Source organism: Globicephala melas, chromosome 18, assembly GCF_963455315.2.
Source record: "Globicephala melas chromosome 18, mGloMel1.2, whole genome shotgun sequence".
NCBI classification, from domain to species: domain Eukaryota; kingdom Metazoa; phylum Chordata; class Mammalia; order Artiodactyla; family Delphinidae; genus Globicephala; species Globicephala melas.
This window is the reverse complement of record NC_083331.1, coordinates 25325752-25348231: the sequence shown is the minus strand read 5'-3', so window position 1 is coordinate 25348231 and position 22480 is coordinate 25325752. Positions and strand designations below refer to the sequence as shown.

The 22480-nt window shown below is 50.9% G+C and overlaps 1 protein-coding gene and 1 long non-coding RNA gene across 3 annotated transcripts in view; one reads left to right on the top strand and one right to left on the bottom strand.

The window, feature by feature from the left end:
- LOC132593852 (uncharacterized) overlaps positions 1-17082 on the bottom strand; it is a 56039-nt gene extending 38957 nt beyond the window's left edge. Inside the window, exons 1-2 of the long non-coding RNA XR_009559788.1 lie at positions 16731-17082; positions 15883-16068 (exon numbers count right to left, since the gene is read on the bottom strand). This is a non-coding gene — a long non-coding RNA (uncharacterized lncRNA). The remainder of the gene's footprint in view (positions 1-15882; positions 16069-16730) is intronic.
- Positions 17083-17106: 24 nt separating this feature from the next.
- Positions 17107-21807, top strand: LOC115839055 (protocadherin-8). 2 transcript variants are annotated; one of them, XM_060288043.2, is made up of 3 exons: positions 17107-19711; positions 20175-20382; positions 20853-21807. In XM_060288043.2, the coding sequence occupies exons 1-3, from the start codon at positions 17111-17113 to the stop codon at positions 21227-21229; spliced, it is 3186 nt and encodes a 1061-aa protein (XP_060144026.2). In that variant the 5' UTR covers positions 17107-17110; the 3' UTR covers positions 21230-21807. The 2 variants fall into 2 exon arrangements, with proteins under 2 accessions (XP_060144026.2, XP_030686216.3); XM_030830356.3 differs by having other exon boundaries at positions 17107-20002.
- The last annotated feature ends 673 nt before the right edge of the window (positions 21808-22480 follow it).

The following is a 22480-nucleotide window of genomic DNA, read 5'->3' as shown; positions in this document are numbered from 1 at the left end:
GAGCTACCCTGTGAGCCAGGGAACGAAGGGGCAGAGAGGTTGAGCAACATGCCCAAGGCCACCAACAAGTGAGAGGCTGAGCCAGGGTGTGTACCCAGGCCTGTGGGACTCTGAAATCTGTGCTCCTCACCCAACCCTGCACCATCTCAGATCAGGGATTCGGTGCCCTAACTTTAGCTTCCCAGCACAGCAGCTCATCACTCTAAGAAGGCTAAGATTTCCTTCTTCACGTCTTATCAAAAGTAGCCCATTTCTTCCCTCTTTCGTGAAATATAGGCAACAGTTTGCCCACAATTGCCTCATTAAACAACACACACACACACACACACACACACACCCTTAAATGCTTGAAGACAGTGTGGCCACATCACCACTCCACTTTCTCATCTCAGGGAATAACAACCCCCCGTCTCCCATATAGCACCCAAGTCTGCCCGAAGGAGCAACTGCAGCATTGCTTGGAGGAGCAGAAGAGTGGGTGAGGCTCCTAGCAGAGTCAGGTGCAACGTTCCAGCAGCTGTCAGGGAGGAAACATTCTCGGAATCAGAGCCAAGTTGCAGAGTTTTTCCCATAGCTCTTTAATTTCCCATTACCCTGTGATTCTCTCTGTTTGCATGAGACTCCCAAATTCTACAAGCTGGGCTTTGGCATTTCCCCAAGGAATTCAGCAGTCAGTCCCGGTCGGGCACAAGAAATTAAGTCATGGGAAGAGTTACTAAAGGGCACCAGAGGCTCACCCAATACTACTGATTCCAGGGACAACTTCCAACTGAGAGCCAAACCCCTACCCCCCAAAAAAAGTGCTAAAACTCAGAGCACTTGCATTTACAGCTTGTAAAGCTCATTAGCCTCTGTCTGAGCTGGGCTCCTGTGTGCTGAGCTGGCAGACAGGTGGGTTGCTGCATCCTGCCACCCCCAAGTCCTGTCAGTTACACGGACCACAAGTCAGTTACGCTGACTTTCTCTGAAAGCCCCTCACCACCTGGTGGATCATACAAAGATCAACCCAAAGGTTTATTTGTGGCCTCAGTTAATCGAAATGGGTGGGGAATTCCAGAGGTATACAGAGTACAGAACACACTCCTGGAAAATGCATGCTTCATTCCTTGTTAGATCTTTTTTTTTTTTTTTTTTTTTTTGCGGTACGCCGGCTTCTCACTGTTGCGGCCTCTTCCGTTGCGGGGCACAGGCTCCGGACATGCAGGCTCAGCGGCCACGGCTCACGGGCCCAGCCACTCCGCGGCATGTGGGATCTTCCCGGACCGGGGCACGAACCTGTGTCCCCTGCATCGGCAGGCGGACTCTCAACCACTGCGCCACCAGGGAAGCCCTCCTTGTTAGATCTTTGATCTCATATTCTTCAATAGTCTCCTACTCTGGTAAGTTGGGCTTAACCACACATGAATGGTGTATCAGTGTGAAGTAAACTCATCTGCAACTGATTGTAGCATAAACAAGATAGAACTTTATTTCTCTCACATAAATGAAATCCAGAAGGCTCACAGAATGGCTCTGTGAAAACTGGGGACTCAAGCTCGTTCGAGCTTATTTCTCTGCCATCCTCAGTACATGGTTTTCGCTTCATGGTTCAACATGGCTGTTCTCACTCCAGCCACCACATATGCATCCTACACCAGGGACGGGCAAACTACCACCCACAAGTTAAATCTGAACACCCCCAACATTTTTTCATAAATAAGACCTTCCTGGAACACGGCCATACCCATTTGTTTACATATAGTCTGTAGCTGCTTCCACAGATCAACAGCAGAACTGTGTAGCTGCAACAGAGATCGTAAGGCCCACAGAGCTAGAAACACTATCTGGTCCTACAGAAGAAGTTTGCTAACTCCTATTCTAGATAGAAAAAGAAAGAAAGACAAATAAGGTCGCAGCCATCCAGGTCATTTCCCAAAAATCACACAGGACATTTCTGCTCATATGCCCAGGCCAGAACTTAGTCTCATAGCCATATCCAGCTACAGGGACGGCTGAGAAACGTAGTCTTGATTCTAGATGGCCGTGTGCCCAGCTAAGGCTTTAGGGTCGTATTATTAAGGCAGAAGAGGAAAAGGGATGTGAGACTTCGACTCGCCCTTCAGGGATATTTTTTGCCTCAGACTCAGGACCCGGAAAGAGAGAGGCTGACCAGCCTCCTTGGCCCCTACCCCTGGTCCACAGACTGATTCTGGCCCCTAGGTGTTTGCTCTCAGACAGGGGAGAAGGCAGGGAAAGAGACATGCATGAAGTTGAGCCCCTGGCAGAGCTGCCTGTCCCATTTCTGAGCCACTGCTGGTTTCCGCTGGGCTGTACAGAGAGGCTCCCCTCTGCAGCAGGCAGCCAAGACCCAGAGTCTCGCATCAGCCACATGGGAGCAACAGTTTAAAAAGGGAGAGGAGGTGAGAGGCAGAGGCAGAGGTAGAGCGTTAGATACACGTGAGAGAGGCCTGGAGAAAGCTTTGAGTATAAAACTTTGTTCACAAATACAGGCATAAAAGATCTATTCTATTTTCTTCATTAAATGCAGCTCTAAAACACCATCCTGCTGAACTGGCCAGAAACTCCGTGTAGTCAGTATTGGGCCTCCTCTTACCAGGTTCCAAAGTTCCCGCTGGCTTCTGCATGCAGGGATCCCTCCCATCAGAGAGTCATACCAGCTATACTAGGACATCAGATAGTCCCTTCGTTCCAGTGAGGCTGGGAGACCCAGAGAGCCAGACTCCCCTGGCCCTCCAAGGCATGGCCCCTCCCCAGGGCCTGGTCACCTGTTTCTTTGCTAACAGAGGGACAACTCCAAACACACTCCCATTCCCACCCCCAGAAGCTACCCCTTTCTCTCCTTCCCCTCTGGCCTCTTCAAGCAGCTTCTATTTTCTGCCCAGTTTTTTACTGCATAGTCAAGGAAATACCAAGATCTTGACCACCTGTTGGGATGGGAAGTAGTTAGAAAAAGAGTAAAACTTAGTACTTTAGAGAGAGAGATAGAGATGGCCAGGTTTAACATCTGTGTTAATATCTGCCAACTTTAACATCTGTGTCTCTCCCGTATCCCATAGCCCATTTGCATGTCTCTGTGGACCCCTTTAGGTCTTTTTTTTTTAAGATTTTTTTGATGTGGACCAATTTTTTAAAAGTCTTTATTGAATTTGTTACAATATTGCTTATGGGTTTGTTTTGTTTTGTTTTGTTTTTTTAACCTTTTGGTTTTTTGGCCCCCAGGCATGTGGGATCCTAGCTCCTGACCAGGGATCAAACCCGTACGCCCTGCACTGGAAGGCGAAGTCCCCAACCACTGGACCGTCAGGAAAGTCCCCCCTTTAGGTCTTAACCTCAGGCTGGGTGTCCTCCTGTTGGGGGGCAGTGGGGTTGGAGGAGCGGTGGAACGATTGGGAAGTTGAGGAGAGAGGAGGACATCTTGAGCGCCCCCTGGAGGCATTTCTTCAAATGGCCTGAACTTGCTCTGAGCAAACCACCCCTAAATTTAAGCCTATCCTAAAACAATCATTTATGTTAAGGTCCTTGTTGTCAAGAGAAACTGATGATTGCTACGTGGTAAATATCCAGACACCATCGATGAATGGAGTTGGAGCTCAACCTGTGGAGAGTTCCTCAGGGTGGGATAAGCAGAGTTCATATTCAGCCCACACACACCAGGGAAATGCTGTGCCAGTTGTTAAAATATGTACTAAAATCCGTGACACAGACTGGTAAAAATCCACTGCCGTGAACTCCCGAGTGCCACCTAGCCCCTCCCCAGCGATCTCCTCAGCTTCCCGCAATCCAGCAATTAAAGGGTCATTGCCTGCTCAGCGGAAGCCTGTAGAACTGCTCCCAGGCTAAGGTCAGTGTCCATTCTGATTGGTCAATGCCCATGCCAATAACCCTAGATGAGAATGTTTTGAAGAGGGAGAAACATGAGGCAAGGAAAAGCATCACTTCCGGGGTCACCATGCACAGTTGTACAGGCTGTTCACTGCACAAGTTCTCCCGACTGAAGTAGCCACTGGGAGTTGAATTCCAGCCTGTGCTCTGCTTGCCAAGTCATGTGCCCTGACTTGGGACTGCATCCATCCAAAGAAAAGAGAGCCTTTTTCTAATGTACACAAAGCTGCTGTGTGTTCTAGCAGCCGGCTCACTTCAGAAGCTATTTGAATCAACCAGGCCTGAGCGGAAGAGGCCTGACCTAGGGTGGGGGCCATAGTCTGAGAAGTCAGACGGAGATGCAAGAGAATTTTGGAACAGAACCTGACCCTTTAAAAAGCTGATGGTTAGAGGGAATGAGGGAGTGTGGACATATAAACCTGATTCCTGTCTGGGGGACTGAAAGACAGTGTGTTCCCAACAGAGAGAATGATGCTGAAAAAAGAACCAGTTGGAGAAGTGATGGGATGAGTTTTTGTCCTGCCTGCTCTCTGGGAAATTATAGGTGGGTATCCAAACAAGACGTCAAACTAAAAGATATAGAGTTAAGCTCAAGAGAAGGGCCAGGGCTGGCAGTGGAAAAGCTAATGTCCTGAATATCTGAAAACCTTGAAGAGCCTCTGGGAGTACGGAGGGACCAAAGGAGCAGACATTTCTGGAGAGCAAGATGGTGGTAAAGTTGGGGCATAGTTCCATAAACTACGAAGTGAACCTTTAGAATTGAATTTAAATGTTTCCTTGCCATGAACCAGCTGGGAGCCCTTGCAGACATTATTTAATTTCTCTGAGCCTCAGTTTCTTTGAAATTTGTCATAATAATACCTACTTTACAGAGCAGTTGAATTAAATTAAGTATGTGAACTGCCTAGCACAATATGTGGCAAGAATCAAGTGTTCAATACGGTAACCATTATTAGAAATATGACTGCTATTATTATCAACCAAGGGCTGCATTCTAAGTCTTGGGAATACCTACAGAGTAGAACAGGACACACACAGAGCCAGCCAGAACATATTAAAAGGATGTACAATAAGGAACTAACTTTCCAAGATGTGTACTAGGACTGTATCCCATTCTCCTAGAGACAAGATTTAATACATGAATGTGATTTTGATAAATGACATGTATTGGGTTGGCCAAAAAGTTCATTCAGGTTTTTCCGTAACGTCCTACGGAAAAACTTGAATGAACTTTTTGGCCAACCCAATAATATGAGCTTATCTAGGAATGAACTAGAATCACGTCTCAGCTGGGTTTGGCATCAGGAGAGCTGGAGGTGGGGAAGTGGTGATGCCAGAAAGCCCCTGATAAAGAAGAAAGATGCTGATGTCGAAGGTCAGATCCTGGAGGTAGCTTGAGCAGCCTGGAGTTGAGAAGGGGTGAATGGGAGGCAGCCAGCCCTGTCTAGAGGAGTTGGAATCCGTCTGGGGGCTCTCAGGGAAGAGGGGCCAAATGCTTCCAGGTATGGAATCCAGAGGAGGCAGAATAGGCAGGATGTCCTTCCAGTCTGGAACTGGGGCATTGCATCTGTAGCATCTCAACTTCCTGGTAGCACTGTCCAAGGTCTGGCCACCTCCTGTCTTAGCCTGAGGGGACTCGAGACATCATGTTTGGGCTGCATCTCAGACACTGGATCTGCCCTGACCACCTTTCCCAATTCACACTTACTAAAATTAACCGGGAGTCTCCTGCTTATGTGTGGTGGCAGGGAGTCGATATTGTGTCCCTCGTACAACTGAAAGGCATCTATTTCGTTCATTCATTCATTCATTCCAACACATATTTGTTGGTGACTTCTTTATGCCAGACACTGTGGATAAAGGGGTGAACAACCTCCTCTCTATGCATGTCCAGCCTCTAGCTCCTCCCATCCCCAGGTGAGATCTTTACCTGCCTTCCCCTTACCTGCCCCCCACCTCTTGGATCAAAGGCACTGAAAACTTTCCCATGGACTTCAGATCTAACCTCTTTCTTGCCTTTCAGCAGTTGCCCAAACTGTTTCCCTTCCCTCATCATTTCCTACCTGCCACACTTGCCTGTAAAACTGGGGCTTAATGTATATAATACTTTACTGTTGTTAAAGGGTCTCTTTATTCCTTATATCGTGGAAACCTCACCTCAACTCTGAGATAGGTGGGAATTACCCATTTCATTCAACAAATTCGGAAACAGAACGTTTAGACCAGGATACCAGTATCATGTCTCCTCGAATCCTCTAAATTCTATATTAAAATAATGTATGGGCTTCCCTGGTGGCACAGTGGTTGAGAGTCCGCCTGCCGATGCAGGGGACACGGGTTCGTGCCCTGGTCCAGGAAGATCCCACATGCTGCGGAGCGGCTGGGCCCGTGAACCATGGCCGCTGAGCCTGCGTGTCCGGAGCCTGTGCTCCGCAACGGGAGAGGCCACAACAGTGAGAGGCCCGCGTACCACAAAAAACAATAATAATAAAATAAAGTAATGTATTATTTTGTGTATTACTTATGCTTCACCTACTTCCAAAAAAGATGTGAATATTATATTACATTTATCTTTAATAGACGTTTTATTCTTTGGGTCTTTTGGATATTGGTGGTTATAAATGGAGTTTTGGAAGTACACAGTGGCAATCATCCCTGCCCTAGGCTTACTCCCAAGTCCAAAGCTTGGCCTAAAATAGCCCCTCTTTCTCACAAAGAGCTCCCTGAGCCATCTCCTCCCCGTTTTTTTATTTTTGTGGTACTTGGGCCTCTCACCGTTGCGGCCTCTCCCACTGCTGAGCACAGGCTCCAGACATGCAGGCTCAGCGGCCGTGGCTCACGGGCCCAGCCGCTCTGCGGCATGTGGGATCCTCCCGGACCGGGGCACGAACCCGCGTCCCCTACATCGGCAGGCGGACTTTCAACCACTGCGCCACCAGGGAAGCCCTCCTCCCCTTTTTAACTGAGCTCCTGGAACCTGATCTTCTCTCCTGGGGATTTCTCACTAAAGGTATCATTATTTATTACTAACCACATCACACTGATGTGCAATGGTGCAATGGTGTAGCTGCCCTCTCTACTGACCATAATGTCTTAGAGGGCAAGAGCTTATATCCCAGCGCCTCCCACTATGGATGGCACCGTAACAATGAACTAAATTCTCCTGGTTCAGTTCTTCCTAAAAATTGTTCATGATCCCCTCTTTACTGATTACCCAGCAAAAAAAAAAAAAAAAAAGCATTTATTCTGCAGGCTTCCCAGAGTGTCAACATCCATATTCATGTTGTTCTCTGTATTTGTTTGGCTGCCCTGGGTACTTCCGTCCACGTGATTGTAAACCCCCTAAAAGGCAGATGGTTTAACCCAACTGTAAAGCCTTCAGCAGAGCAGAGTTCCACACTCTGAAAGTTGCTTGGTAAAAAGTTTTTGATCCTGGTAGTCAGTTGATGGTGGTAAAAGTAAAAGCCATTAAGACCGTGATTAGTGAAGATACTTTATGCAAGTTTTCCCCAAGCACCAGCAAAAGGACACGTAATTCCATTACCAATACTCAATCTTTCACTCTTGGGGGATTTCCTCACTAATTAGTCTGAAGCTGTAATTTAGCCTATACTTTATGGAATGCGTCACACAAGGACACTTCTAATTTCTTTCTGACCTTCCTTGAATTTAGAGGCACATATGCCTTTGACCGGCATTTCTCCCAGCTACTATTTTCCTGCAGCAACCAAAAAAAAAGTAATGATTTGTCCAAGACCTGAGAAGCGGAGACCAGCTCAGAGCATTGTACCCTGGCACTCAGCCTGTCTAAAGGTTTTGTCCAACTCTCCTGCTCTTCCCAAAAGCCTGCCTTCTAATAACCAGGCAGAACGAGCTTCGTACTACAGTACAGGGCTTTGAAATGAACGAAGAAATGTAAGCAGAAGTGAAGTGTGGAAATTTTAAGAGCCAGTGCACAATCTGATGCATTCCCCCTTCCTTCTGTCACGTCAAGGAGCAAGTTCCAGATGGCTCCTCCATCGGTCTAGGTCCCAAGGAAAGACAACATATAGACCATCCCCCAGCCCAGCTGGGGAATAAGCAAGAAATATACCTGTTGTTTTAAGTCACTAAGATTTGGGGTTGGGGGGGCGTAGTTTGTTGCTGAAGCATAACCTAGCCCACCCTTCTGATACAATTATCCCAAATTAAGGAACTCCTACCCCAGACTTCAACAAATTATATTTTGCTGTTGCCTCTGAATTTCCTCCTGGAAGCCTGTCTCTTCAGTTGACTTCAGTGAACAGCCTTTCTGATCCCTATAGATTCCATGGCCTCCTTAGCACTAGAATCCCCCTCCAGAAATATTCTACTCACAACAGTCAACTCCTGGAAAAAGCCACTCCACTTCTCCTTTTCTAGAAGGCCAGCAAAACCTCCACCAGGGTTTGATGGAAAGGTGTGTAATCCATCACACATCCTATATTGTTCCCTCCTCCCTGCTCCCAGCCCTGAAGGATACAGGGCCCGGCGGGGCCCCCTGGCCACGGAGGGAACAGGAGTCACACAGTCGCCATGTTCTGACAGCTTGTCACATTATTTTTCCCTGTGGAGGCTCTGATCCCTCCATCCAACACTCTTCTCAGTCCCCTGAGACCATGGGCCTCTCTATACAAGGCTCTCCAGGCAAAGCAAAGCAGAGCAAGATTGATGCCCTACAAACAGCCGGCTGTGCCCGGGAGGGCTCTGGGTTCAATGCACGGAGCAGCCCATTCTTCCCCATCTCAGGTTCCCACACTGGACGCCAAAGCGGGAGCTCGGAGCCGGGGCAGCAAGAATTCAAGCTTTATTCATCCTGGAACACAAATGATCCGCCACACTCCCCTAATCACCCTGGCCCTCTCACGTCCCCTGCTCAAGATCTCTCTGAAGGGCCCCAGGCCTTCTTGGACCAACATGTGAGTCACACTGCCCTTTGGACCGAGGAGCTGGAATCAAGAGAGGATGCCAAAAGGTTGGGGGAAAAGAAATACTCATTTACGTATTGGCCACAGAGCATCCCGTCTCCTATTCCCACTCCCACCGACATTCCTCTTTCCCCACCTGTCGCTGTTAAACCAAGTAGTGTTTAGTGATTCTTTAGCTGCTAAAGAATCATAAATTAGCATTAAATGCTGATGGTTATTTGCATGCCAGTTCCCTGCAGATAAAAGCCTCCAAAGGGTTTAGACCTAAGAGCAGAGCTATGAGGACCATCAAGCAATACATATAAGAATGATTTCATCTAAACTCCCTGAGAGATTTCATAGACCAAAGCACCTCTGAAGGACAAAAAGACAACTATAAAATTACCTGAAAATAAATGCTTCCATAGTGTTCAGAAAGAATCCAGGGTAAGGGGGACTGGGAGGCTGATAACTAATCCATCAGCCTATTTTTTTATCCCACATCTAGACTTTTTTTTTTCCAAGGCCTCAGCCTGTCACCATGTAGTTTATCAGCTGTCACTCCATCTCGATTCTGGATGACATGAGATCAATGGCCTTAAAACTGCTCTCAGATCTACGGAGAAATTTATAACGCCAGACTCTGCCCATACCCTGACTGGGCCCGGGTCCCAGGGCTCTGAGGTTGAGACTGCCGTGCAGACTTCATTTCCATTTCAAAAGTGGATTGTGACCCACTTAGAACAGGAGAGTTCAAGCCATCGGATGCAAAGGAAGGCCTGAATCAGAAGTCTTGTGCACTTACACTCACCGAACAATGACTTTGAGGGGGAAAAAAAAAAAGACTAATCAATGATTAAAATTCTCTCTGCCTTGAAAAGGCTCTAGCTTCCTGCTTTAATTTCTTTTGAATCCTGTGGAATTTATTAATACCAAAACCCAAAATTTGCAGCAACATATTTTAGGCTCTGAAATCAATTAGTCCATCCCACTTATCTAACTTTAGAAATCTTGTGCATGGTTTGAGCAGAGACTTATGGGGGTTTTGCTTCTCACAGAAGGTTCTTTTGGTTTTCAACAACCTTTCTTTTCCACCATGAACTCTGTAATCGGTTCTAATTCTGCCTCAAAGTGCCCACGAACCAGAAACAAGGTCCCAGGAGCCCAGGCCATATCCCATATCCCACGCTTTCCGACCAAAGAGCACCAGGGAAATTCTGAATGCCTCCCCCAACAGGAAATCCTGGGGTTATAAGGGGAAACTGGCTCTCTGTCCTTGCCCCAAGCCATGGCCAGCTGTGGGACAACCCGCTCCCCTCCCACTACCTTTTGGCTTGGACAGACACGCAACAGAAGGTATGCGGACTTGCTCCTGGCTGAACCCAGAGAAACCTCAGCTCCTCCCTCTCGCTGCCATCCACCTGCATTCTGCTTGCAACCAGACATCCAAGAGGAGGTTCCCAGGAGAAACTGTAATCTCCAGAGGACTGGTCAGGGCTGGAGCTTCACCAGCCAGCTCTTCCCAACTGCTGGCTTCGGCAACCTCTGGCTAGAAGAGAAGGCAGGACTGACACATCAGGAAACATAGTCCTCTGGCTGAACCCGCAGACAGCAAGCGCCGTCTCAACCCATGTCTTTCTGCGCTGAGTCTCTCGGGAATCCACCGGACTACTAACCAGCTAGTCACTGCTCCCCAACCCACAGGGGCAACCTGAGAGGGTGGCCCCTCACCTTCCTCCCAGATCAAAGTCTACCAGGTTAGGCTCTTTGCTCCAACTCCCTTCCCTGCTCCTCTTTCCCCATCCCTTTACTCTAGTGAGCCCCCTGATATCAGGGGTGACGTCCTTCAACAGCTCCCCATTGCCTTAAGAATAAAAGTGAAATTCCTTAACGCGGTGTACGAAGCACCTACACACCCGTCCTGGCTTTCTTCACCCCTCTGCCGTTACCCCAGCCCCTCATGGGCCCCTGCACCCCAGCCCTCAGACCTTCGTGCCACTGAGTTTGCTGTTCCTTGAGCAAGAAAGGTCCCATTCACCTCCACCCCTCCACCTCCCCTTCCCCTTCCCCTTAGCTAATACTTCTACTCATTCTTCAAAACTCAGCCCAAATGTCACCTCCTCCTGGAAGCCTTCTCTGAGCATCTCCAGTTCCCGGCACAGTCAAGCCCCTGCCTCCTCTGGGCTCGACAGGCAGGGAGTGCACACCTGCATGTGACCACAGTCCGCCCTCCAAGGACTGCGGGCAGCACCTGTGATCAGCAGCCACACTTCTCACGCCCGATTCTGTCTCTTCCCTCTTCTCTCTCCCCTGTTTCTGGGCTGGCCGGCAATGTCTATCATTTCTTTGGTTGGTTTTCTTTTTTTTAATAAACTTTATATTAGAACAGTTTAGATTTACAGAAAAATGGCTATGATAGTACAAAGAGTTCCCCTAAACTCCACACCCAGTTTCCCCTGTTATTAACATCTTACGTTAGTATGGTACAGTGGTTACAATTACTGAACCATATTGATACACTGTTATTATTTAAAGTCCATCCTTTATTCAGATTTCCTTGGTTTTTCCCTAATGTCATTTTCTTTTTGTTCCAGGACACTCCACTGCATGTAGATGTCATGTCTCCTGTCATGTTTCTCTTAAGTGGGACAGCTTCTCAGACTTTCCTTGCTTTCGATCACCTTGACAGTTTTGAGGAGTCCTCGTCAGGTATCTTGTAGAATATCCTTCAATTTGTGTTTGTCTGATGTTTTTCTTATAATTAGACTGGGGTTCCGTGTTCTGGAGGTAAAGTGCCATTTTCATCACATCTTATCAAGGGTACATACGATGCACATGACCTATTGCTGTTGATGTTGACCTTGATCACGTGGTGGAGGTAGTGTTTGTCAGGTTTCTCCATGTAAAGTCCCTCTTTTCCATGCTGTCCTCTTAGGAAGGAAGTCCCTATGCACAGCTCACCCCTAAGGATGGGGACTGCTTCTCACCCTCCTAGAAGGGAAAATACCTGCATAAACTGTTTGGGATTCTTCTTGCATGAGAGATTTGTCTCTTCTCTCCCATTTATTTACATCAGTATGGATCATTGTTTTTGTTTTTAATCTCTGTTCCTACAGCACACACCACAGAGTCTGGCACTTAGTAAGTTCTCAGTAGTGTTTGTTGAGAGAATGAGGGTGTATGAAGTGACCTGTTTCCCCTCAAAATTCATATGTTGAAACCCTAACTCCTAGTACCATAGGATGTGATCGTATTTGGAGACTGGGCCTTTAGAGAGGTGATTAAGGTCAAATGAGGTCATAAGGGTGGGGCCCTAATCCAATACGACTGGTGTCCCCTTTAAGGAGAGGAAGAGATACCAGGGCCAAGTGCACACAAAGAAAAGGCCATGTGAGGATCTGCAAGCCAAGGAGAGAGGCCTCAGGAGAAATCAATCCCACCTGCACCTTGATCTTGGACTTCTAGTCTCCAGAACTGTTAGAAAAAATTTTCTGTTGTTTAAACCATGCAATCCGCAATACTTGTTATTGCAGCCCTAGGAGACCAACACAGAGGGGAAGCACAGGCTCAAACATTTTTTTACACATCAGCTCCATGTAAGTCATAGGAGGTTACCTCATGCTCCTGGGCATCCTACGAGGGAAAGTCCTTTGGAATATTCCTGCTCCCCCAGAATTATGGGTCACTGTCCACTAAATATTTGTATCTGTAAGTGGTTTCAATCATGATACGTGGCTTTTGTGGAAATGAGTGGTGAAAAAGTTTACTGAAAATTCCTTTTTGCCATCATCTGATCTCAATAAGACAGCAAGGGACCAAAAGATTCTGAAATGACATGAGGGCGTTAAAGTTACTTGAACACTCACATGACCATTTTCTCCTTCTTTTGGGATCTGTACACCTACCACTATGTCTATTATTATTTCCAGAAAGGGGGCAGGGGTGGGAGGCAGGAAGCCAAAGCAATGTAGACAGGAAATGGGAGGGTTTTTCTTTCTTTCTTTCTGAACAAATCCCTCACCTATAAAATAAGACGTTTAGATTATATGGCCTGGATCTTTTCTTCCCCCTGTGCTTTAAAAGGAAAGGATAACTAACAAGTATTCAGAGCTTCCTAAGCAGCTGATACTATATTATCTTACATAGTCCTCAGGACAATCTTACAAGGTACTATTATTAACCCCATTTTACAGATAAAGCAGCTAAGATTCAGAGAGATCAAGTAACTTGCCCACGGTCACCCAGCAAATCAATAGTAATGTTCAGATTGAACCTAAGCAGGATGATTCCAGAGCCTGCAGTCAACAGCCGTGTTTTGTTTCTTTTCAGGTTAAGTGGGTTTCCCAGAGCATCCCGACACACAGAACAAACAAAAGGATGGGTGGCCCGGGACCTGGAAATGGTCCAGGGTTTCTGAGCATCAGGCACTGGGGTCAATCCAAAATCAAAGTTTAAACAACAGTTACCTTCACCCCCAAACTGTCTCATTGTCTGATTGCTGAGTTTGGATCAGCGCTGTAGAGGATGTTGCTCTGCGGTGTGATATTAACGTTTAAAAGTCACTATGCCAGTATTAACAGACCAACATGGGGGCGGGGGATCTTTCTCTAAAATATGAAGTAAGCAGTTGGAGTGTAGAAAAGAGCTTGGTTGCATTTCTAGAGAGCAAACCCCAGAAAACCCAGCGACTTAGTAATTCTAAGAGATATCTACAAAGTGTGCTTTGGTTACAAGAATGAACTGGGTGCCTCTGAAGAGCTGCCTCTGTTCTCTGCTTGGATTTCCACTTGCTGCAAACTTCCCTGTAAGGTTTATCCGGTGGAGTGAGCCTGTTGGAGGAAAGACGATGGGCCCTGGCTTTTTTTTTTTTTTTTAAGTTAAAAGGTGAAACAAATAACCCCTGTCCCCATCCATCCTTAGAATTACACTTTCCAGCAAAGTCCTTTTCGTGGTAGATATAATCCTAATTAAAAATAAATTGCATGCTGTATAGAACTTTTAATGGAAAAGATAATCCTATTACGTATGAGAATATATCCTGATTTTCTTTCCCGCTAAACTGTGGGAGATATCGGATCAGGCTGAGCCCCCCTATTGTCGCTGCTTCGAAAACTTTCCTGGAGCCCTAATCCGTCACGTGACGCCCGTGTCAATCTCGGGGTCTGCACGCGAGTTTCACAATGCGGGCATTAGGCTCGGTAACAGAAACCCAGCTTTGCGGAGCCCGCAACATTTGCATGCCGAGGAAACGCGGGCCATTGTGGGGCCCTGTTTGTTCTCAGGATTGCGAGACAGTTGCCGGCGAAGTTGCTAAAACCCAAAGAAAGGGGCTCCTTTGAGCCAACCCGGGCCTTTGGTATGATAACAAGTCGATTTGAGCGGCTTTGTGGCGCCCGGATCAGCGCCGGGGGAGGGCGAGCGGCGATCCCTTCCCCCTCCGCCTCCGGCCCCGCCTCCTCGGACAATTGGCTTCCCGAGGGAGTTGTTGTAGGCGCTGGTGCGCTATTTTAAATCGTATTTCCATAATCTGGAGGCTGCAGGCCCGGAGCTCTTTCTGCTCACGTGCCTTCACACCGCTAGGCTGGCTCGGAAAGGCCTCCGCGCGCCAGCCAGGGCAGTTGCTCGCCGCCCTACTCCCTGACTCCCTGCTCTGGGCTCTGCGCTCCGCGCTCCCCGGCGCCGCCGCTGTCGCGGCCACTTGGAGCGGCCGAGGAGCTGGCAGCGGATAAGATGCTTTGGGCTACTAGCCGCGCCAGATCCCTCCTCCCTCCTCTTGGCTTTTGCCTGCTCCCCCCACCTCCCCCACCGCACCACCTGCACTCCTTTGTTTATTTCAGTCTTGAAAATGAGCATGATGACGTGGACGCGCTTTGAGTAAAAATATTAGGTAGTTCCCATTCTCCCGCCAAGCCAAAAACCCAAATTTCAACAGCGCGCTGCTGGGCTCCAGCGATCCAGCCCAGAACCAAGAGGCGCGGGGGCGCAGGGGACGCACTTGCGTCTCCCAGCCACTCGCGGGCGGGCTCTTCGCAAGTGTCTACTCACGGGGGCAGCTGAAAATATCCTTTCTCTGCGACTCCGGCCCCACCGCCCTCTCCATCCTTCCTCCTGCCCTGTTCTGGGCTCGGCAGCGGCAGCACACCGACCTGAACTCTCGCGGTTACACTAGCGGCAGTGCGGAGGCCGCTGTCCGACTGCCGAGCTCGGAATCTGTCCGCGTCCGGGCTGGCCCCGCACGGGGTTGAGGAGCGAGTGCAGGAACCTGGGAGCGCCAAAGGTCACCAGCGCGCCGGGGTGGGAGTGTTACGGGCTCGGATGGAAGACGGAAAGTTCTTTCGGCTGCTCATACTCTCCGAGAAATGTCTCTTGGGCGGGAGCAGAAAGAGAGACCAAGCTATTAAATGGCAGTTGAGAGGGGGGAAAAGTGGAAGAGAAAGCTGGGAATTGGGCTCCCGTAGGGGGCGTCGCCCTTTCCACGTTCCAGCGCGTCCGCTGTGCCTGGCCTCTTTACTTTGAGCATTACCAGGCCCACGAGGTGGAGGAGGCAGGGAAGGGAACCGAGAGGCCAGATCGCTCTGAGGAAGCCCCCAACTATCAGCAGTCTAGCGCATCCCGCCTCCCCAGTCTCATAAGAGCTCTTATGATGTTTGGGCTGCATTTTTTGCCCTCTGGCAACTCCAGAGCTCCTCTGTCATCCTTCTCCACCCTCACTGCCCACCCAGCTCCCTGCTTGGTCTCCCTACTCTGGGAGGACTTCTGTAACTCTTCCGAAAAGACCCCAGACACATCCCCTCGGGTTTGAGGGAAAGGAAAACACAGATAGGGTGTTGACAGTAGAACTATAATCAGGATTCAGAAGAACATTTGCTAAATGCAGTCTGCTTATCAAATCCATCGCCTTAAAAAAAGAAAAAACTCGCTGTGGGTGACATTTTTTTTACCTCTCCTCCTTCGTGTGTATTTGCATAGCCTGCTCAATAAATCTCTTCAATTAGAATCAGTAAGAATCTGTCTTGCTCGGGTTTGGAGACCCATCTCCCTGGTCTTCAGGGATACTAGGGGGAGGGAGGAATACCTGTGCGGGCAGCGCAACGCCTGACCAGCCGGGAGACCCGCCCAGCCCAGAGCTGGCAATGCCGAAGCTCCACACTTTAGTAGGCAAGGCAGATGGTTAAGTTCCCCCAGGTTCGTGCCAGGTTTCAACGTCATGCTGTGATTTTGTTCTTCTGGAACGGGATGAGTATTGCTTCCCAGAGCGGCCCTATTAGAACAGAAAGAAAATCCTCTAAATAGGCGGAACAAGGCATCAGGAGGGAAAGTTCTCTAAATGCACTTTAATACGAGCCGCGTATTGTGTGGAATTCAGCGCCCATCACCGTTTAGCCAGAGAGCTATGGTAGTGATTGGGGATGAATAGAGGAACATAATGGATACATGTGGCGTTTGCTCATTATATTCAAGTTAGCCCAACTCCGCTGTGGAAACTGTTCAACTTTCTCTCCCCTTAGCTTGTCACAGTTAAATAATACAGACATTGGGGCCTCCAATGGGATCGCCTGCCACGCCATCCTATTTCCACTACTAACGAGGGCTTCATAAGCCTTTGATACAGTCTGATCTTTGAAACCTTTCCAAATCTCCTCAAGCTTATGCTAAATCCTATTTGGAACTTTTTTCCCCCTTGTCTGCTAGCGCCCAGGGCTTAAGAAAGCCATTTGGACAATGACATATATACTAACACGTCGCAGAGCTCTTTTCTGAAAGGGAAGTGGCAGCTCTGATCACCAGGGTCACACGAGCAAAACACAACTGCGTACACAAATTTGAATAAAATCAATTTTCCCTTATCCTTCGGGCTCCTAAATCGAGAGGCTATTGCCGAGCGCCGTGGGAAGCTGGGAAAGAACGCGAACTGAGCCTCACCCGGCAGAGCAAGTCTGTGCAGAGGGGGCCGCGAGCGGTTTCAAAGCCTCCGAAGTGCAAAACGCAGAGAGTGAGCGCGGGGTCCCGAGCCACTGGGGCGAAATCCCATATGATGGCTGTCAGTTCAAGCAGCCAGCACAGGAGGGGCACAATTAACAAAACCGTCCGCTCCTTTAACGCCCGGCGACCCGTGCCAACTCCTCTACAGGCAGAGCGCTGACAGGAAAGAAAAAAAGCAAAAGGAGTTAAAGAAACAAAGGAAAGATTTCCTAATTTTCATTTCTTGTTTTCCTCTCTAAGCCTTTCCACACTAAAGGGATTGTCGGAGGCTGGCGTAGGAGCTGCGCGAGGGCCAGGCCGCCATTGGCTGCCCGGTTCGGATGATTTGCATATCGGCTGCTATAAGACCGGAGGCGGCGCTCGGCGGCGCAGCTCCAGCGAGAAAAGGCGAGGGAGAGGTGTGGGCCGTGGGCGGCATCCACGCGTCCTCAGAGCCCGCCGGCACCTCCAAGCTGCAGCCTGCAGACCTCTCCCGCACACGCCTCGCAAAAAGCGTGCTCTGGGGACCCTGGGACTCACGCCCAGACCTGCAAACCAGAGAGGAATCGCTCCCTCAGCCTTTTGGAATAGCGCTCGGGGCTGGCGGCATGAGTCCAGCGAGGCGCGGGGGAATCCCCTGCCTTTTCCCCCTGCAGCTCTTCAGCCTTTGCTGGGTGCTCTCCGTGGCCCAGAGCAAGACAGTGCGATACAGCACCTTCGAGGAGGATGCCCCCGGAACGGTCATCGGGACCCTGGCTGAAGACCTGCATATGAAAGTGTCCGGAGACACAAGCTTCCGCCTGATGAAGCAGTTCAACAGCTCGCTGATCCGAGTGCGCGAGGGCGACGGGCAGCTGACCGTCGGAGACGCGGGCCTGGACCGCGAGCGGCTGTGCGGCCAGGCCCCGCAGTGCGTGCTGGCCTTCGACGTGGTCAGCTTCTCGCAGGAGCAGTTCCGGCTGGTGCACGTTGAAGTGGAGGTGAGGGACGTCAATGACCACGCGCCGCGCTTTCCCCGGGCCCAGATCCCCGTGGAGGTGTCCGAAGGCGCGGCCGTGGGCACGCGCATACCCTTAGAGGTGCCGGTGGACGAGGACGTGGGCGCCAATGGGCTGCAGAGCGTGCGCCTGGCCGAGCCGCACAGCCCCTTCCGCGTGGAGCTGCAGACGCGCGCGGACGGTGCCCAGTGCGCCGACCTGGTGCTGCTGCAGGAGCTGGACCGCGAGAGCCAGGCCGCCTACAACCTGGAGTTGGTGGCCCAGGACGGAGGCCGCCCGCCGCGCTCCGCCACGGCCGCCCTCAGTGTGCGCGTGCTGGACGCGAACGACCACAGCCCGGCCTTCCCGCAGGGCGCCGTGGCCGAGGTGGAGCTGGCGGAGGACGCGCCCGTGGGCTCGCTACTGCTCGACCTGGACGCGGCGGACCCCGACGAGGGCCCCAACGGCGACGTGGTGTTCGCCTTCGGCTCCCGTACCCCGCCCGAGGCGCGCCGCCTCTTCCGCCTCGATCCGCGCTCGGGCCGCCTCACCCTGGCCGGGCCCGTGGACTACGAGCGCCAGGACACTTACGAACTGGACGTGCGGGCGCAGGACCGCGGCCCCGGGCCCCGCGCCGCCACCTGCAAGGTCATCGTGCGCATCCGCGACGTCAATGACAACGCGCCGGACATCGCCATCACCCCGCTGGCCGCCCCGGGCGCGCCTGTCGCCTCGCCCTTCGCCGCCGCCGCCGCTGCTCTCGGGGGTGCGGACGCGACCTCGTCGACCGGGCCCGGGACGCCAGAGGCCGGAGCCATCTCTCTGGTGCCAGAGGGGGCGGCACGCGAGAGCCTGGTGGCGCTGGTCAGCACCTCGGACAGGGACTCGGGAGCCAACGGGCAGGTGCGCTGCGCCCTCTATGGGCACGAGCACTTCCGACTGCAGCCAGCCTACGCGGGCAGCTACCTGGTGGTGACCGCGGGGTCGCTGGATCGCGAGCGCATCGCCGAGTACAACCTGACCCTGGTGGCCGAGGACCGCGGCGCTCCCCCGCTGCGCACCGTACGGCCCTACCTGGTGCGGGTGAGCGACGAGAACGATAACGAGCCGCTCTTCACGCGGCCGGTCTACGAGGTGTCGGTGCGTGAGAATAACCCGCCCGGGGCTTACTTGGCCACGGTGGCCGCCAGGGACCCGGACCTGGGCCGCAACGGCCAGGTCACCTACCGGCTGCTGGAGGCCGAGGTTGGCCGCGCTGGGGGCGCCGTGTCCACCTATGTCTCGGTGGACCCGGCTACCGGGGCCATCTACGCGCTGCGCAGCTTCGACTATGAGACGCTTCGCCAGCTCGACGTGCGCATCCAGGCGAGCGACGGCGGCTCCCCTCAGCTCTCCAGCAGTGCCCTGGTGCAAGTGCGAGTGCTTGACCAGAACGACCACGCACCGGTCCTGGTGCACCCGGCACCGGCCAACGGCTCCCTGGAAGTGGCGGTCCCCGGGCGCACGGCAAGGGACACGGCCGTGGCGCGCGTGCAGGCCCGGGACGCAGACGAGGGTGCCAACGGGGAGCTGGCATTCGACCTGCTACAGCAGGAGCCGCGAGAAGCCTTCGCTATCGGCAGCCGAACGGGGGAGATCGTGCTCACCGGCGACCTATCTCAGGAGCCGCCCGGCCGAGTATTCCGGGCGTTGCTGGTCGTATCCGACGGCGGCCGGCCCCCGCTCTCCACCACCGCCGCTGTCAGCTTCGTGGTGACAGCAGGAGGCGGGCGCGGGCTGGTGTCGCCAGCCAGTGCAGCGAACTCGGAGCGCTCTCGCCCTCCCGGCTCTCGGCTCGCGACGTCGGGGCCGGCGCTACAGTGGGACACGCCGCTGATCGTCATCATCGTGCTGGCCGGGAGCTGCACGCTGCTTCTGGCCGCCATCATCGCCATCGCCACCACCTGCAACCGCCGCAAGAAGGAGGTGCGCAAAGGGGGGCCCCGCCGGGAAGAGCGGCCCGGGGCGGCGGGCGGCGGAGCCTCGGCTCCCGGCTCCCCGGAGGAGGCCGCCCGGGGAGCCGGGCCCAGGCCCAACATGTTCGACGTGCTCACCTTCCCTGGCAGCGGCAAAGCGCCCTTTGGCAGCCCCGCGGCCGACGCGCCCCCGCCCGCGGTCGCCGCGGCCGAAGTGCCGGGCTCGGAGGGCGGCAGTGCCACCGGGGAAAGCTCCTGTCACTTCGAGGGGCAGCAGCGGCTCCGCGGCGCGCACGCCGAGGTGAGGCCTTCCTTCGGCTGGGCGCCCCGCTCGGTGCTCCGCGGACAGGCTGGGGGAAGGGACTGGAGGGGTCTGGGTATGCGTGCGTGGGAGAGGCCTAACCTGTCGCCCTTGTGTTTTTGTTTCTTGTCCAACCCTCACCCCTGCTTGCTTTCCCCATTCCCTGCTGCAGCCCTACGGCGCCTCCCCTGGTTTCGGAAAGGAGCCGGCGCCCCCTGTGGCTGTCTGGAAAGGACATTCTTTCAACACCATCTCCGGCCGAGAAGCGGAGAAGTTCAGCGGCAAAGACAGCGGCAAAGGGGACAGTGATTTCAACGACAGCGATTCCGACATCAGCGGGGACGCTCTGAAGAAGGATCTCATCAACCACATGCAGAGTGGTGAGGACTCCTCTTTCCTGCCAATTCAGCCTTTCTTCTCTCCCTCCGTTTCTGCAACAGCCTCTCTTCTCAATCTCCATTCCCGGACCCCCTCCCTCTTTCTCACTTTTTTCTGTCCTTGAGTTCTGGATTCCAGCCTGCCTCAAACATGAATTTCAAAATGCCAAGTCGAGGCAGCTCCACCACCTAAAATAAACCAGACTCCCATCCTGTTAGGTTGCTTTCTGAGAAGAGAAATTCTGCTTATCAATTTTTTTTTCTTTTTTGCTTCCAGCTAAAGCTGAGCCAACTTCGTATTAAAGTGGCTTTGTAGGAACCAATATTCATTTCAGATCTGGAATCAGGGCGTTCATCTTCTTACACGCTTTCCTTTTCAGCCGCCCTGACCCTGTCTGACGCTTTGAAGATGGAGGCACAGTGCGTGTAATCTCAGTAATCATCGTGCCCTCTTCCTTTCTCTTTTATGTTAGGACTGTGGGCGTGCACCGCGGAGTGTAAGATCCTGGGCCACTCTGACCGCTGCTGGAGCCCCTCCTGCGCTGGAGGGCCCAGCACACATGCTTCCACTCACCCCCCAGCCCAGATGTCGACCTTCTGTAAGAGCACGTCCCTGCCCCGGGATCCTCTGCGTAGGGACAATTACTACCAGGCCCAGCTGCCCAAGACAGTGGGGCTGCAGAGCGTCTATGAGAAAGTGCTACACAGAGACTATGACAGGACAGTCACTCTGCTCTCCCCTCCTCGTCCAGGGAGGCTCCCAGACTTGCAGGAGATTGGGGTACCCCTCTATGAGTCCTCCCCTGGCAGGTACCTGTCCCCAAAGAAGGAAGACAATGAAAATGTGTAATCCCATGCTGCATGTTGTCACGCATATACAGGTCACTCCAAGAAGCCCCTAAGTTATTGACCGGTTTCAGTGTTGTATATAGAAATATGCAAGATGTGCCTTAAAATGAAGTTGTTGGAAGCTATTTCCAATCACATTGGTACTGTTTGGTATTTGCAAACAAAAATGTAGTTAATGTAATTTTTATGAAATGTGTGCAGTATTTAATTCTTATCATGCTATTGACTTTAATTTCCCTTGTGGCTTGCCATTTTCTTAGTGTTTTTAACCTGTACATGGTGTAATGTAATGTTTGTATATAATGAAATTTTGTTATATTTTTATATAATAAAAGCTAAAGTGGAAGTTATTGCCAAAGGAACTGTCTGTAAGACAAAAAAACAAAACATGTTGGAATTACTTAATGGAAATTTATCTTTCACCCGAAACAACCTAGTGTTAGAGAAGTTTTGCCTTGCCAAGTATAACTTGTATATCTTGAGTCTGTGGTAGATTTCAAGTTCAATGTTATTTAATTACATGTGGTTTTCTGTAAACCATGTCACTTAAAAGCAGAGTAATAAAGGATTTGTCATGTGTTTGAAGAATCTGCTAATTGCTTTTTGTGGACTTACGGACAGTCAGGCATTCACAAAAAATCTGAGTACCAGAATTAAACCTTCTTCAAGTGCTAATTATTTGGGCATTATTAACGTTCACAGCAACAGTAAACCTGTGGGATTTCAAGTATTGGAGTCTCATCCAAGTATTAAAAATATTTGTTGCTTTTGTAAAACATGTGCATATACATCAGGCACTCTATAAAATTCCTGCCCTCATTTATTTACTCAACAAATATTTATGGCGCATCTACCAAAAAGTGGAGGAAAGCTGAGTTTGGACTGTTCATTCACTAATTAAACCAACATCTGTAAAGCGTTTCCTAACTGCAGTAACTCCTCTAGGGTCTGGGGTTTAAGGTTAAGAAGATATAGTCCCAAGAAGCTCTTACCTTAAATATTAAGGATTTTAATATCAAAAAGAGACTCAAACTTATGGGTGAAAAGACATGATGCTTGAGATGTGTTTTAAAATATTCTAGAAGAAAACATGAGACTATATGAAATGAGATTGAAAGATATATTGATCATGGTCAATGCTAACATTGGTACGTGTGTGTGTGTGAGTGGAGAAGATTATACCAATCTATTTGTGTGTTTGTGTGTGAAAATGTGCGTAATGGAAGTTTTTTTTAAAAAAAAACACTCAAAA